The sequence below is a fragment of the Lathyrus oleraceus genome, chromosome 5 (genome assembly GCF_024323335.1).
Source record: "Lathyrus oleraceus cultivar Zhongwan6 chromosome 5, CAAS_Psat_ZW6_1.0, whole genome shotgun sequence".
NCBI lineage: Eukaryota > Viridiplantae > Streptophyta > Magnoliopsida > Fabales > Fabaceae > Lathyrus > Lathyrus oleraceus.
Window position 1 is genome coordinate 2962082 of NC_066583.1, and position 16099 is coordinate 2978180.

The window sequence follows — 16099 nt, forward strand, 5'->3', positions numbered from 1 at the left end:
TCTTCCTCATTTCCGATAGAGGAAATCTGATTGTTGGAGCGAAGTTTTGAGACATAGCTGTCGTCGATGACGTTGTGGTCATAACTTAGAACTTCTTTGTCAATTAAGGACCTTGTTATCTCCATCAAAGTATACACGGAACCTGATGATGAAGACTATAAGTCAGTTTTACTATGAGGTGAAGAGATCTCACAATAAACCTCCCTAATAATCTGATCAAACTCCGTTTGCTTCAGATGACTCTCACATTTTCTCATGCATTCATCTCAAAGTTTTCTTCTCTCATGGGCCGTGATGGAAATTAGTGCTTCCTCTAAATCATCATAATCATGTATTATAATCATAATAAAAGAATTAAAAAGAGGGAGAGAGGAAGTAAATAGGGCAAAAAAACAATACTTGAGGCTTGAGTTTGCAGAAAACGATTGACAGAAGAAGCAAAGGAAAACTAGGCAACAAGTCTCGAAAGGAAATGAGAAATCACAGTCAAGTAAATGAACAAAGAAAAGAGGGAGTCTTTTTATGGAAGTGAGTTTACAATGGTCAAGAAGCTATATCGAGCTAAAATCATGATGACAAGTCGCGTTTCCCATAAAAAATTATCATGACAAAGAGAGAGAAAATAATGGTCATTATTGCTTTTAAAAAAAACCACGATCACACAATAACTTACCGAATAGGTGACTGACTCGAGGAGGAAGGAATTCCAGGACTTTTATGTTCGAACACTTCAACTTGTTGGATCTCGTGATCGGGGAGCTTATGTACATATTGGAATTCCCGAAGGTCGAGTTGTTAAGGGCAAGTAGGAAGGAACAAACATGTCGAGCTTCATATCACATGGGCATGTCGGATCCCTGACAATGGGAGTATGGATGCATATCATGAGCAAGTTGGTCCCGATCCCATAAGAACACTGATGGGCGACGTCAGGTTGGGTCCAGTTTCTTGAAAGGTGTTATAAGATGACATGAATTATCACCTACAACGGTTACGAGATAATTCCATGATTGCATGAGTGTTACAAAAATTGATGGAAGAGGCGTTACTTGAGAGTTATGGAGGACGACAAAAGTTACCAGAGGTCACTTAACATAGGATCTGAAAGGAGCATTCCTTAAATGACCCTTAATGATATGACAAATATAAAAGGGACTTTCAAACGAGGAAGGAGACTGACAACTTATACCTCCTATGAATATGACGATTGTGATCTCACTTGACTCGTCTCAGAAAAGATTTATCCAAATAGTATTTATGAGAAATATATTTATATATTGCTTTAAAAAAATATTGACATACTTCTTTAAAAAAATCTTATTTTTATATTTGGTGCAAGTTTAAATTAATTTATTTAAAATTTATCTAATAACATAGAATTTGTCAAAACATTAATGTTTGACATTTTCTCGACGAAAAAATTGCGTATGATATTTTTGATAAGTTCTTCGAAGTTTGAAATATACTATAATTTTATTTTATTTTATCTTGTGCTATAAAAATATCTTAGATATAAATATTTATTTTGATAAACATGTGTGCTATAAAATACAATAATATAAAAAGAATTTAAAAAGTATTATATATATATTACGATAAAATTATAAACTATAATGTGCAAAATTTGTTTTACTATATTATTCACTCGCTACATTTTGTTACCGTGAAATGTTTACAATATGTTATGAGAATTGATATATAATATGGACTGTGAAACATTAACCATGATCAATATACATGCAAAAATAAAAGACTAATTCTAGACATGAAAGTAAAAGTTGAATGTAACAATCCATGTTTAACGTTACGACCAAAAATAGCATCAGGAACTCAATTGTAGGAACAAGACAAAACAATCTCAACCAATAATTTTCAATGGAGATACGAGGTTTTCTCCCAGCCTTAAACTATGTCTGATGTCCCTTTCACACCTCTATTTAAGTGTCCTGATTGCAACATGAGAAACCAGCTGCTTCTGGCACCTTCTCTAATACCAATTGAGAAGGAGGATCAAGGCCAGGTGTAGGCTCATCTCCTCTGGTTTCAAGCCACCTTAATCATCAACGATCGCGCGCCGTGTTTGTTTGTAACTAACAAACATGACTCGCCTTCGCACCATCGCATTCCTTTCCATTTTATTAGTACTCTTACCTGCCATTGTGGCCGCACGTGGTAAGGGAAAGGCAAAGGCAACGGCAAAGCATAACCGCGTAGCTGGCATTCACAATGTTACTTATGATGGCAAGTCACTCTTTGTTAATGGAAGACGCGAGCTTCTCTTTTCCGGTTCCATCCATTACACTCGCAGCACTCCTGAGGTATATAGTCTCGTTTTTTTCTTTACTACATTCATCTTTGATGATTATTATAATAACAGCGAATAATGGATTATGATGTTTTGTCCAGATGTGGTCATCCATTCTTGATAGAGCAAGACATGGAGGTTTGAATGTTATTCAAACTTATGTGTTTTGGAATGCTCATGAGCCAGAGCAAGGCAAGGTATATAATTAATAAAATAAAACCACGAATTTCGTCTCTCGATTCAATTTGTTTATGTGGTCGTAAACTTGCATTGTTTTGCAGTTCAACTTTGAAGGCAACTATGATTTGGTGAAATTCATTAGGTTGGTTCAGGAGAAAGGCATGTATGTGACCCTCAGGGTTGGACCTTTCATTCAAGCCGAATGGAACCACGGGTATGTATGTGTGTATGTATGTCTTACGGTTATACATTGTTTAATATTACGATGATTCTTTTTAATTTTCGCGATACAATTTCATATATCAGAGGTCTTCCGTATTGGCTAAGAGAGGTTCCAGGGATCATATTTCGTTCTGATAATGAACCATATAAGAAACACATGAGCGCATTTGTTGGAAAAATTATACAAATGATGAAAGATGAGAAACTCTTTGCTCCCCAAGGAGGTCCTATCATCTTGGCACAGGTTTTTATTTTCTACATCGCCTTCTATGGTTGATTTATGATCGATCAATACGTTGTTGTAATGCGATGATTTTACACAGATTGAAAATGAGTACAACCATATCCAACTTGCCTATGAAGAGAAGGGAGATAGCTATGTTCAATGGGCCGCAAATATGGCAGTAGCCTTCGATATCGGTGTTCCATGGATCATGTGCAAGCAGAGAGACGCTCCTGATCCCGTCGTAAGTTAATTAATCGAAATGAATTTCATTCTTTTATATATACAATCTTATGCATTAAAGAAAGTGATTGACTTAATTATTTTTTCGGCAGATCAATGCATGCAATGGAAGACATTGCGGTGATACCTTCTCCGGACCAAATAAACCATACAAGCCTGCCCTATGGACCGAAAATTGGACTGCACAATACCGAGTTTTTGGTGATCCAATATCTCAGAGATCCGCAGAAGACATTGCCTTCTCAATTACTCGATTTTTCTCCAAGAATGGAAATTTGGTCAACTACTATATGGTAACTATTATTATTATTATTGTTACTACAATGCAATGCAAATGGTGACTCAACTTAACTGGAATGAATGTTTGAATTGCAGTACCATGGTGGAACAAACTTTGGAAGAACCAGCTCCGCCTTTACGACAACTCAATACTACGACGAGGCTCCTCTCGATGAGTATGGTCTTGAGAGGGAACCAAAATGGAGTCATCTTAGGGATGCACATAAGGCTATGCTCCTTTGCAGAAAGGCTATTCTTGGCGGTGTTACCTCTGTCCAGAAGATCAACACCTTCCACGAGGTATAATCTTCATTACTATTAAGTTATGCATACGCAATACGCACGAATCTCCATCGCAATAACTTTGAAACGTAACGCGTTGTGCAGGTTAGAATGTTTGAGAAGAAAGATGCAAATATTTGCGCCGCTTTTATCACTAACAACCACACTACTGAAGCAGCCACCATTAGTTTCAGAGGTTCTAACTACTTCTTGCCTGCACATTCCATTAGCGTCCTCCCCGATTGCAAGACGGTTGTCTTCAACACACAAAGTGTAATCATTCATCTATCTACCTGACTTATCTCTTTATTCTACATTATTTCCAATCAACGAACTAGTAATCAAACGAAGACGATTATTGATTGTTGATTGTTTCGTTCGTTATATAATGAATGAACAGATTGTTTCCCAACATAATTCAAGGAACTTTGTGAAGTCTGCTGTAGCAAACAACCTCAAATGGGAGGTGTTTTCTGAGCCAATTCAAAATGTCAAGAAAGTCCCGCCGACTCAGAAACTTCCAGCCGAGCTCTACAGCATGCTTAAAGACACCACAGATTATGGATGGTTCACCACTAGGTGAGGATTCAAGAAGATTGTCTCGTTGCTTCGCTATATAGTATATATTCGAAATAATGTATTTTCTTCTGCAGTTTCGAGTTGACTCAAAAAGATATGCCAAAGAGTGGAGCAACTCCGGCTCTTCGTATTATGAGTCTTGGACACTCACTCTCCGCATTTGTTAATGGACAATACATTGGTAACCACACAAACTTTAGTTCTGAATAAATGGAAATTTCTGTAAGATATTGATATGATTTTAACTTTCGGTTTTAAATAGGCTGTGAGCATGGTACACATGAAGAGAAATCTTTTGAATTTGAGCAACCTGCAAACTTTAAGGTTGGAACCAACTACGTATCCATCTTGGCCAGCACTGTTGGACTACCAGTAAGACATTTTCCTCTTTAATCCGACCGATCTAAGCTTTTAACTATCGACGAGGCTAATGTTTTATTGCTTGTAACAATACAGGACAGTGGAGCTTACATGGAACATAGGTACGCAGGACCCAAGTCCATATCCGTTGTTGGTCTCACCAGAGCAATTGATCTCACTAAAAACGGTTGGGGTCATCAGGTAATAATCGAAGCCATTCATTCATTCGATCGTTTTTACAGTGAAAGCAGTGACATCATATAATTGAATTTGATTTGCAGGTTGGTCTCAAAGGCGAGGGACTTCAAATTTTCACCGAGGTAGGATCAAAGAACGTGAAGTGGGTTCCAGTAACCGGATCTGCACGCGCCGTCTCATGGTTTAAGACAAGATTTGTGACACCAGAAGGTAATGGTCCAGTTGTTATCAGAATGACAGGTATGGGAAAAGGAATGATTTGGGTGAATGGTAAAAGCATCGGCCGTCACTGGATGACCTTCCTTTCTCCTCTCGGAAAGCCTACTCAATCAGAGTACCATATCCCGAGATCTTACCTTAACAGCAAGGACAATTTGCTTGTTATATTGGAAGAGGAAAAGGCCAGTCCAGAAAAGATCGAGATAATGAACGTTGACAGAGACACTATCTGCAGTAACATCAGAGAGAATGACCCTGCCAATGTCAATTCATGGGTATCTAGACACGGACAGTTCCGCGCTCTCGTCAAAAATCCAGGACCACAGGCTTCACTCAAATGCGCCACAGGCAAAAAGATTGTTGCTATCGAATTCGCAAGCTTTGGTAACCCTTCTGGTTATTGTGGAATGTTTAGTCTTGGAAATTGTAATGCCGCTTCTGCTAAGAGCGTTGTTGAGAAGGAATGCTTGGGGAAAGAAGCATGTTTGGTTGCAGTTAACCGTGCAAACTTCAACATGAAAGGTGGCGATGCTTGCCCGAATTTGGTGAAGAACCTTGCTATACAAGCTAAGTGTTCTTACTAGAGTTGGGTTGGTTCGATTTGATCATAAGAGCGCCGAGAAGCTTTAAAATGTCATTGTAGCAAATCAATGTCTGTTTTATGCTTTTCATAGCTTCTTATGAATTCATTTGATTAAATATATATACAAAAATTTTACAGAAATTCAGTTTTGTTTTGTGTGATCTTGTGTGTATGAGACTCACATCAATATTTCTCAATTTTGTTACTTTTATAGTATCAGAATATGAAAATTTATTTTCCAAACAAAATATGGAAATACCATTATCTAGTTTATGTTCACTTATTTACATATATTATATATCAATTGTACCATTCACAAATAGAAAAAAAACCATCAAAACCATAGAGAAACAGATAAACAACTTCCAAAATCATAATGAACAAGTGACAAATATACTTTTTTTTTGACAAGATAAGATTATTTCGTTAGAAGACAAGCCGTCAATCTCGCACTACTTTTTGCGATGGAGAAAGTAGTTAAACTTGTTCATAGAGATTCAAGCCTGAAAAATAACTAATTTCAAGTTAGTTATTAATTGGTTAGGAGTTAGTTACAGTTACCTGATATATAAGTAACCATACACTCTTGTATTAGTTGAGATTTTGAGGAATGAAAAAGCTTGGATACCATTTCTCTTATTCATCTCAATGTTTTTACTTGTTTAGATTGAGTTTTAACGTGATATCATCGACATGTGATCAAACTTTCTCCGTTGTGTTTGTTTAAATCTACTCATCAATATTAGTTTCTTTCTTTTCATCTTCATTCCTTCAATTCTATTTCCTTCATCGTTTTTTCAACATGTCTATTGCAAGTTCTGCAAGCAGTATCAATTGTGGATCCTTCTAACACGCCGACAACAATGGTTATCAAACTGATACACTCAATCCATATTTCATGCATCCAAATGAAAATCCATATTTAATTCTTGTTTCTCTGTTACTCTCGAGCAACAATTATCATTTTGGGTCATGTTCTATGACTATGGCACTTAGATCCAAGAACAAACTTCATTTTATCAATGGTGTTTTACCTCGACCGCCAGATCAAGACCACAATTCTATTGCTTGGGATTGATGCAACACTATAATTATGTCATGGATCAACATTTCAGTTGAATCAAAGATAGCTCAAAGCATTTTGTGGATGGATATTGCAATTGAGATGTGGATTGAATTGAAGGATGATTCTTATCAAGGAGATGTTTTCAGAATTTCAGACATTCAGGAAGAAATATGCACATTGAAACAAGGTGATTCTTCCATTTCTTAGTACTATACCAAACTCGAGAAATTGTGGTAAGAATTGGATAATTTTCTTCCAATTCCTGAATGTTCATGTCACATTCCCTGTCAAGCCATTACCAAAATATGTGCATATGAAGATGGATATCAGGTTATACTGTTTCTAAAAGACTTGAATGATCAATATTTAGCAGTTAGATCACAAATCGTGTCGATGGATCCTCTTCACAACATTTGCAGAGTTTATCGTTTACTTGTACAACAAAAAAGAGAAGTTGTTCTACCTCTTGATGAATCCAAAGTTTTAGCTTTTCCTAATCAGAATCAGAGTTCACAATACAAGCATAATCTTGGCCCTCGTGGTAGAGGTACTAGATGTGGCAGATCTTATAGTGGTAGAGATAGACGCACGCGAGTTTTCACTTATTGTGGAACGACCAACCACACATTTGACTCTTGCTTTAAAATTAATGGGGTTCCCCCTCATTAGAAGCAAGATGGTACAATCAACAATGATAAAGATATTAGTGGTAGCAATATAGGCCCTAAAGTTATTGGCAATATTGTTTATAGGTGTTAGAGTAATCCAAAATTTAGAAAATAATATTGGTATGCTTATGATCCCTTAGGTTTGGTGGGGTTGGTTGTTTTACTTGGTTCTTTGTGTTGTTGGATCATGTTGGATCGCTTTGTGTGTATCTAGTTTTTGGTTGTAAATAAAATTTTCGTTTAAAAAAAAAATTGTGCAGCTGGGGCTGATAAAGCAAATGAGTCTCAAGCTGAATTTAATGAACAAAAATAATCAGGATTATGATACTTTGGCTTTTACACCTGATCAACACAAAGATTTGTTAGTACTCTTTGAAGGAGCATCTCATTTAGAGTCTCATAGTTTCAATCATTTGACAACCAAACCTGATCTAGACACATGTATCATATGCATTATCCCTAACTCATATAGACTTGAGACTTTCATTTTAGACACTGGTGCAACTGACTATGTGTGTTATACCAGAATTTTTTTCAGTGTGTCGCAACGCGAAAAATGACCACGAGCGCTCGCACACTTGAGATGATAAAAGAGTCGCCACCGAACTTTATTTATTCCAAAAGGAAAGGGAAAATATTGACAAAACCTTTAAAAGAAAAAAATGGTCGTCGCAACCAAATTCGAGTTTAGGAGTCGATTATGCAAGGGGAAGGTATTAGCATCATTCACATCCGTTGTACTCAACAGAAACTATTTAGCCAGCTTTGCGAATAAGTGTTAGCTTTCGTTATTTATGATTTTCTAATTATTAAGAGTTTGAGAGAAAAAAGAGAAAATGACTAAAAATAAGGTTTTTTTATTAGAGTGTCTCACGAGACATTGAATCTCATTCTTACGTATCCCTAGATGCGATGGGGAACTCAAGACTATGTAGTTATGACAAGACAAAAATGTTTTTGGGATGATTGGTTATAGTGAAGGATGCTTAGTTCATACTCGAGGGGAAAATATTGTTTGCTATCCAGTCATGAAAGTAGGGAACATTGTGAGTTGCATCAGAATGGACAACATAACTTAGAATCTCACAGAGTTATGTCTTCGTCACATTTGAGTGGAAAACATTCTTACTTCCTATACATGATAGTAACAAATCTTTGTTTTCATCGTCTTGGAATGGCTGAAGCATCTTTCATTTGAAAAAGGTTTTGACATCGCACAAAGGTGGAAAATGACGTTTGATTTTGTTGAAATTGTTTTTAGGATGATGAAGAATAATCAAGCAATGAAGCGTGTGCCAACCATTCACTTATTCGAGGACTAGGAAAGTGTAAACCCCCTATTTCTTTTTCGTCCAAGTTTATTTGAGAAAATACTTTGACGAAGCGCTTAAGTTTGAAAAGAGTTGACAACGGTCAAACGTTTTGGTTCGCGTTTGAATTTGGTAAAAGAAGCTTGATTTTGATTTTTGAAAATACTTAATATTGATCGAGATTTTTTTATTTAAAAATCTGATTCATTTTATTTAATTAAAATGTAACTTTTATTAAACAAAATAATAAAATAAAAAACAATGGAATAAAAATAGTAAAAGAAATAAAATCAAACGGGACATGGGGTGAAGAAAGTAACATGAGGGAGATTGAAATCAAAACACAAGTAACATGGGCCCAATGGCCCAAATCAACAAAGAATAAAAAACACAATAAATTAAATAGGGGGGGGGGGAATAGCAGCAGGGTCTAACGCTGCAAAGCCCAGAAGGGGCATTGGCCTAGCCTACAGGCTAGGGGAGTCAACAAACTTGACTCAATCCCATCCTTTGGATGCATGTACTATAACTCCCTAAGCCCCAAAACTTATATATAAAGCATTACTCTATAATTTAAGGTGTCACTAACGATAACCCAAAACACAATTCAACAATTATCAACATGCAACGGAAATCATATAATAAAAACCTCAATAAAACTTCATAAATAGTTAATAAACTTACCAAGCACCAAAGTCAATGTTAACATAAAAGCATAACAAACTCCCATCCCCGATGTTACACGATCAGAGTAATAAAATCACTAAAGTGTTATAAGATGATGAATAAGTAAAATGAAGAGTAGCTCCAACAAGCCATTTATACACACAACAACAATGCTAACTCTTGGTTATCTACAAGATGTCCATGGTGGACAACACAAAGCAAATGAGTGATAAAAAACATTCAATATGAATAGTGTAAAGAATATGAAGGTAGAGAAACACACACACACACACACACACACACACACACACACACACACACACATATATATATATATATATATATATATATATATATATATATATATATATATATATATATATATATATATATATAATGTGACTCACGAAACGACTTGACACTTATGCATGTGGTAGAATTATGAACAACACAGGTCCATCTCGCTCCTAAATCCACACCATCGGACCAGAGCACACGTCGACACATAAGCATGTGTATTGCATAAAAACGCATTTTTTCCATGTAGAATCATTTCTAACCTTTTCTAAATCATTTCCAAAATGTTTTTATGCTTCCGAATACTAAGATGCACATTAAGACTTAGATGATACCGTCCAATATACATAAATACAAAAGTATCCTAGTTTTAACATCATACAAAATACATCTAACGAGAAATTGCACTCACATACTCTCTCTTTTTTATGATGACAAAACTTAAGACGATGTGTTTCGTGTCTTCATGAAGGATCCCCTTGAATATATGCATCCTAGCTACATCTTGAAGATGCTTCTTCCCCTTTGACAACATCAAAAAGAGACAAAGCAATCTATGAGAAGTATCTTAGTTCACACATATACTAATATAACACACAAAGGTGTTTGCAAAGATAAAATCATCAATAAAACAACACTCACATAGAATGATGTAAATATTAAAAATGCCTGAACATAAATAAAAGCAATTTAAGCAACACTATAACATAGTTGCCACAAATCATGTCAAATAACATTTACAATAAACATGAAAGATGAAAGATACAATGCAATAAAAAACTCTTGAGTTACTTCAAAAGCGACATATTTACGTGATATATAATTTTGGTGCTCCCGAATGTTGCACATGCATGTGCTCTAGCAAGACGATTATTTAGATTTATCACCACTCAAACCAAAAACAAAAATGTTATCATAACAATGACACACTACAAGAATTTTGTTGACATTATAACATGTTCAAACATATTTCATGCCAGAATAGATAAACAACAACCTCACATATATCATGCAAGAACTAATAATAAATAACATGCTTATACACAAAGAATATATTTCAAGTATGAAAGAAGAATAACATGAAGTCACTATAAGCACATAAATTGAAATACATCAATTGAGATTTTTGGAAGTGAACAAACATAACATAAATCATCCATCAAATGTATCGTATACCTTTGGAGCATAATCAAGGTAAAATAAAGAGACTTACTGACATAGCAAAAATTTGAAATAATATTACCTCATAGTACGAATGACGAAGGATGCACTTGCATTTCACATGGAGCTTTCAAACGAAAGTTGAAACAAATGCAAGAGCATTAGAATCTTTTGTCATCAGTGTTCTTATCACTTTCATCTTTGTTTAAGTACCCGATAGTGTGATTTATAATATCCCTAAAAATGTTGTTAATTTGACGATCATCCATTTTAGTTGGACTTTCATCCTTTTCCGTTTTCAAGAACGTTATCTTCCTCCTCCTCAAGTTTCACCGTTTTAGGTTGATCAATTCCTTCTTTGGTGTCTTTGAGTATGTATTCTAAAGATAATTCTGCATGATGAAAAAGGAACACATACCCGACATTTCTCAGATAAAACATCAAAGGTAATCTACACTATTTTTTACCAATTATAAAACACTTATTGTTGTCTTCATAAGTTACAAATACATTATTCTTTGGCACAAAGTCAATGAATTATGGAGATATCACCTTTCATATGTCTTGAGCATCTACATAGAGAAACCATATTCTCTTCATAGAGCCAAGACATTTATCCTACAAGATCAACAAAAAATGCTAGGTACCCAATTTTCATTGGGTCCTTGAGGGTTAGTGAAAACATCGTTGCATTTGGGCAACCATTGAAAAACACCTTTAGGAACAAAAATTCTCATAAATTTGCATTTCTCAATGGTAATAACCTCTCTTGCAAAAATAGTGATAAGATAGGTTGTGACGATATGTTCTTTTTCTATTTGAATCCTTTTGAACATATATATACTTTTCATGTGGAGGGTTCAAATACCTTTTAAACTTTTATGGATAAATAGAAAATGTAAGCTTTGGTTGTAATTCATTGTCTGTAAGACCCCAATTTTGATCCTAAGATCCCTCATGCTATTTCATCATTTGCATTGGCTTTGGGATCACACCTTGGCATCCTCCTTACCCTTCATTCATTGTGTTTGCATTGGGAGAGATCACCAAGCACATTTAATTGTATCATATTTTTTTCCATTATTTACTAACCAAAATTCCAAAAACATGTATATGTCTAGCTTTGTTTCTTTTGTAGGTAGTGTGTGCATCCACCAATGTCTCATCAAACTCACAATTAGGGTTTGAGACCCTCAGTGTAAGGATATTAATCAAGAAATAGTTCAAATTGGTTCTATACATCATATATGTATCCCCACGATCTTCATTTATCATCTTGATCAAGAATTCATCAAGAGTTTAAAGCTTGTTTGCCTTGGAAGCCCTAATTCATCTGGGTATCTTGTGTGACTTCCTCAGCAAGTTTCTTTATCATTTGATCAAATATTTAAAAGGATACTTCATATTACATCATTTTATACATATATTATTCTCCACGAGTCCAAAAGATCAAAGGAACTTCAAGTTTGCAAGTTAGTTCAAGGTGGTTGACCAGAGAAAGTCAACTGATCAAAACTGGGGTTCCTTAGACCCTATCTCCTACAATTTTTGTCATATGAAAATTATTACAAGAGCAAAGTTACTTCTTATGACATTAAAAAAACTTTAATATTTAGGTCAAGAGATAGGTTTGCTTGTAAAGTCATTTTTTATGGTAAAATATTATAGGTCATTTTGTTTGTGCCCTAGTTAGGAGGTCAACTTCCAAGGAACATAACTTGCTCAATTTTTATGATATGAAGGCCATCCAAGTTTCATGATTAATTTCAAGATATTCTCTTCAACTTTGATTCTTTGAGAAACTTCAAACTCAACTTGCAAGAACATGTGCCAAGAGGAAAGATTATAGGTCATTTTGGGCCATTACCATTGAACAAGCAATTTTCCTCAACTTCTAAAATGCATAACTCCTTCATGCCAAATCCAAATGAGATCAAATTTGTGACCAAATCAAATAGGTTTGAAATATATACAACTTTTATGAAGGAAATGTTTCCATTTGAAGCTCATAGCAAAAGATGTTCAAGGTGGAAGAAGTGAACATTTGACTTGGTACTTAGAAAATTTTCAATTATGTTTGATTTCCTAAACTTCCACCTCAAAATTACTCATGATCCAAGCTTCAAATATAAAAGTGTTCAACATGAAAGTTGTTCCCCTTGATCACACCTTTCCAAAAAGTCATAAATTACTTCATTTGGCCAAGGATTGAATGACTTGCGCATGGTTACTCTTCATGGTTCCATTTGGTTGAATCTCATGGTCACTTCTCAATTTCAAATGCATGGCTTCCTGTTACACTTTCAACATTGCTCATTGTCACACCCCAATTTTGACCCTGAATCACCAATTTAACACATTCATCACAGTCATTGCATCTTTGCATATCATAACATGTGCTCCATACCGCATAATGCCTAGAATGTGTGTCAAAATAAATTTTTGGATTTACAGACAAACCGGTTGAATCAATTATCAAATGCGTGTCAAAACAACAGCATAAAAGTTTCAAAATCAAGCTTGCAAACATCAATTTTATTAATCTAGGTTTCATGTAGTTTAACCTGGTGTGCTCACTTTATTTTTCTGCTATTTTTCGGTCACATTTTGGTCCATCTGAGTCTTTTAACCAATCAAATTTTATTTCAAAATTGGCTCAAATGCTGTATATTTCCGAGAGGTTTATTTCGCGCTGATCATTTTGGTGTAGTCAGTTTATTTTTTTGAGTATTTTCGTGTCCGAATTTTATTCATCTTGAGTGATTTTATTCTCATTTCTTTGTCAAAAAGTTCATAATAATTATTAGAATTTTTTATGTTTTTGTTTCGAATTAATTTTGATTTTTTAGATTAATGTAATTTTATTTGATTCAATTTGTTTTTAAACTCTTTTTTTCAATAAATAATACTCAAAAGGGCATTATTGCTTATGAAAGAAAGGAACTGGGCTGAGCCAATACACATTCGCGGCGGTATACCTCAGTGGCTCTTAGCTTTATTTTCAAGAGAAAAAAGCCAAAACAAAATAAGGTGAATAAGAATGAATCTCTTCACTTTTTTGAAGGACCCGTGTTATCTCTTAATAGTCATCACTCAGTTCCCACTTCTTTCCTCTCTCTCACAATCTCCAACCCCACCTTTTTCTTCTGAAAAACATGAATTTCCCCCCTCACACTAAAATGTTCATGAACCAACACTCATTTCTCCATACACAATATACATCAAACTTCTATACATACCAACATCACATAAAAACAATTCTCTCACCTCATAAATCCCTTCTTAGATCTTATTTCAATCTTTTTACTTTGATATTTTCTTGATTTTGTTATTCATTATGTACTTTAACTTTGTTGGGTATACATTGCTTACTTTTGTTTTAAATTTCTAATATATTTGCTTTCTGTTTTTTCTTTTAATATGATATGTTTTATTTTTTTAATATAGACATGTTACGGTTATTTTTTATATGTAAGTATATACATATATTTTTTTAAGGTTAATATATATGTTCTTGATTGTTTAGTTTTTATATATAAATATATGCATACATTGGTTTTAAGTTTTTAAAGTTTTATATATATATATATATATATATATATATATATATATATATATATATATATATATATATATATATATATATAATATATATATATATATATATATATATATATATATATATATATATATATATATATATATATATATATATATATATATATATATATATATATATATATATATATATACTTCTGTTTCGTTAAATATATACTTTTTTATTATATATATATATATATATATATATATATATATATATATATATATATATATATATATATATATATATTTGAACTGTGATAGTATTGTTTCTATATTTTATTCTTTTAGCTCTATTTTGTTTCTGTAACAATGCAGATTCATTGTGAGTGACGCACGTGTGTGTATGTGTGTTGTATTTTAGCTTTTTATTTTTTTTGATAAAAAATTATAATACTGCTATAATAATATTGCGCTTGATTACTGCTTAGTTTATTGTTGTGTTACAATTTCGGAAGTTAAAATCCAATTTATCTTTCGAAAATCGTTTGGACGCATAAATTCAATTGCTCAACTTTTTATAGAGTGATTCATACATGAATCCACTATAAGTGAGCTTAGAGCTAAATCCGATTCGCTTTCAATTTTGATCGGTTTCCGGGTCCCGTGGCTTACTCTTGGGTCTTCTTACAATGATCTCTTAAGCAACATCAACTTAACTTTCAATAATTTCAAACTTTAATTATTTTAATTTATTATTCAATACATTTTCATAATTAAAATTTGAATAAAAAGATTAACTGGATGAAATATCCAGTCGTAATCCCGAATATTAAGCCCAAGTTGTAAGAGCTTGCAAGCCATAAGTATTCATCTTCTCTTCAAAACACTTGTAAATATTCAAACCATTTTCATAAGTAAGTTGGAAGAAAAAGACTACCTGGATGAAATATCCAGTCGTAATCCCGAATATTAGGCCCAAGTTGTAAGAGCTTGCAAGACATAAGTATTCGTCTTCTATTCAAAATACTTGTAAATATTCAAACTTATTTTCTCAATAAAATTGAAAGAAAAAGATTACCTGGATGAAAGTATAAGACCCCGATTTTGATCCTAAGATCCCTCATGCCATCTCATCATATGCATTGGCTTAGGGATCACACTTTGGAATCCTCCTTACCCCTTATTCATTGGGTTTGCATTGAGAGAGATCACCAAGCATATTTTGATTGTATCATACTTTATTTTTCATTATTTACTAACCAAAATACCAAAAATATGCCAATGTATAGTTTGTTACTTTTGCAGATAGTGTGTGTGTTCACCCATGCTCCATCAAGCTCACAACTAGGGTTTGAGACCCTCAATGCAAGAATATCAATCAAGAGGTGGTTTACATTGACTCTAGACATCATGTATGGATCCTCATGGTCTTCATATATCATTTTGATCAAGAAATCATCAAGATTTTAAAGCTTGTTTGCCTTGGAAGCCCTAATTCATATGGGTATCTTGTGTGACTTCCTCAACCAGTTTCTTCATAATTTAATCAAATATATCAAGGTATACTTCATATTACATCACCTTACACATATATGATCCTCCGTGAGTCCCAAAGATCAAGAGAATGTCAAGTTTGCAAGTTGGTTCATGGTTGTTGACCAGAGAAAGTCAATTGGTCAAAACTGGGGTTCCCTAGACCCTATATCCTACAAATT

The 16099-nt window shown here is 33.9% G+C and overlaps 1 protein-coding gene across 1 annotated transcript; it reads left to right on the top strand.

Moving 5' to 3' along the window:
* Nucleotides 1–1904: 1904 nt before the first annotated feature.
* On the top strand, nucleotides 1905–5832 carry LOC127085610 (beta-galactosidase 13). Its single transcript, XM_051026121.1, has 13 exons — nucleotides 1905–2318; nucleotides 2407–2502; nucleotides 2587–2699; nucleotides 2792–2951; nucleotides 3031–3174; nucleotides 3266–3466; nucleotides 3549–3752; nucleotides 3840–4007; nucleotides 4135–4313; nucleotides 4388–4494; nucleotides 4576–4685; nucleotides 4770–4874; nucleotides 4955–5832. Exons 1-13 carry the CDS (start codon nucleotides 2100–2102, stop codon nucleotides 5672–5674), a joined length of 2526 nt encoding a protein of 841 aa, XP_050882078.1. The 5' UTR covers nucleotides 1905–2099; the 3' UTR covers nucleotides 5675–5832.
* The last annotated feature ends 10267 nt before the right edge of the window (nucleotides 5833–16099 follow it).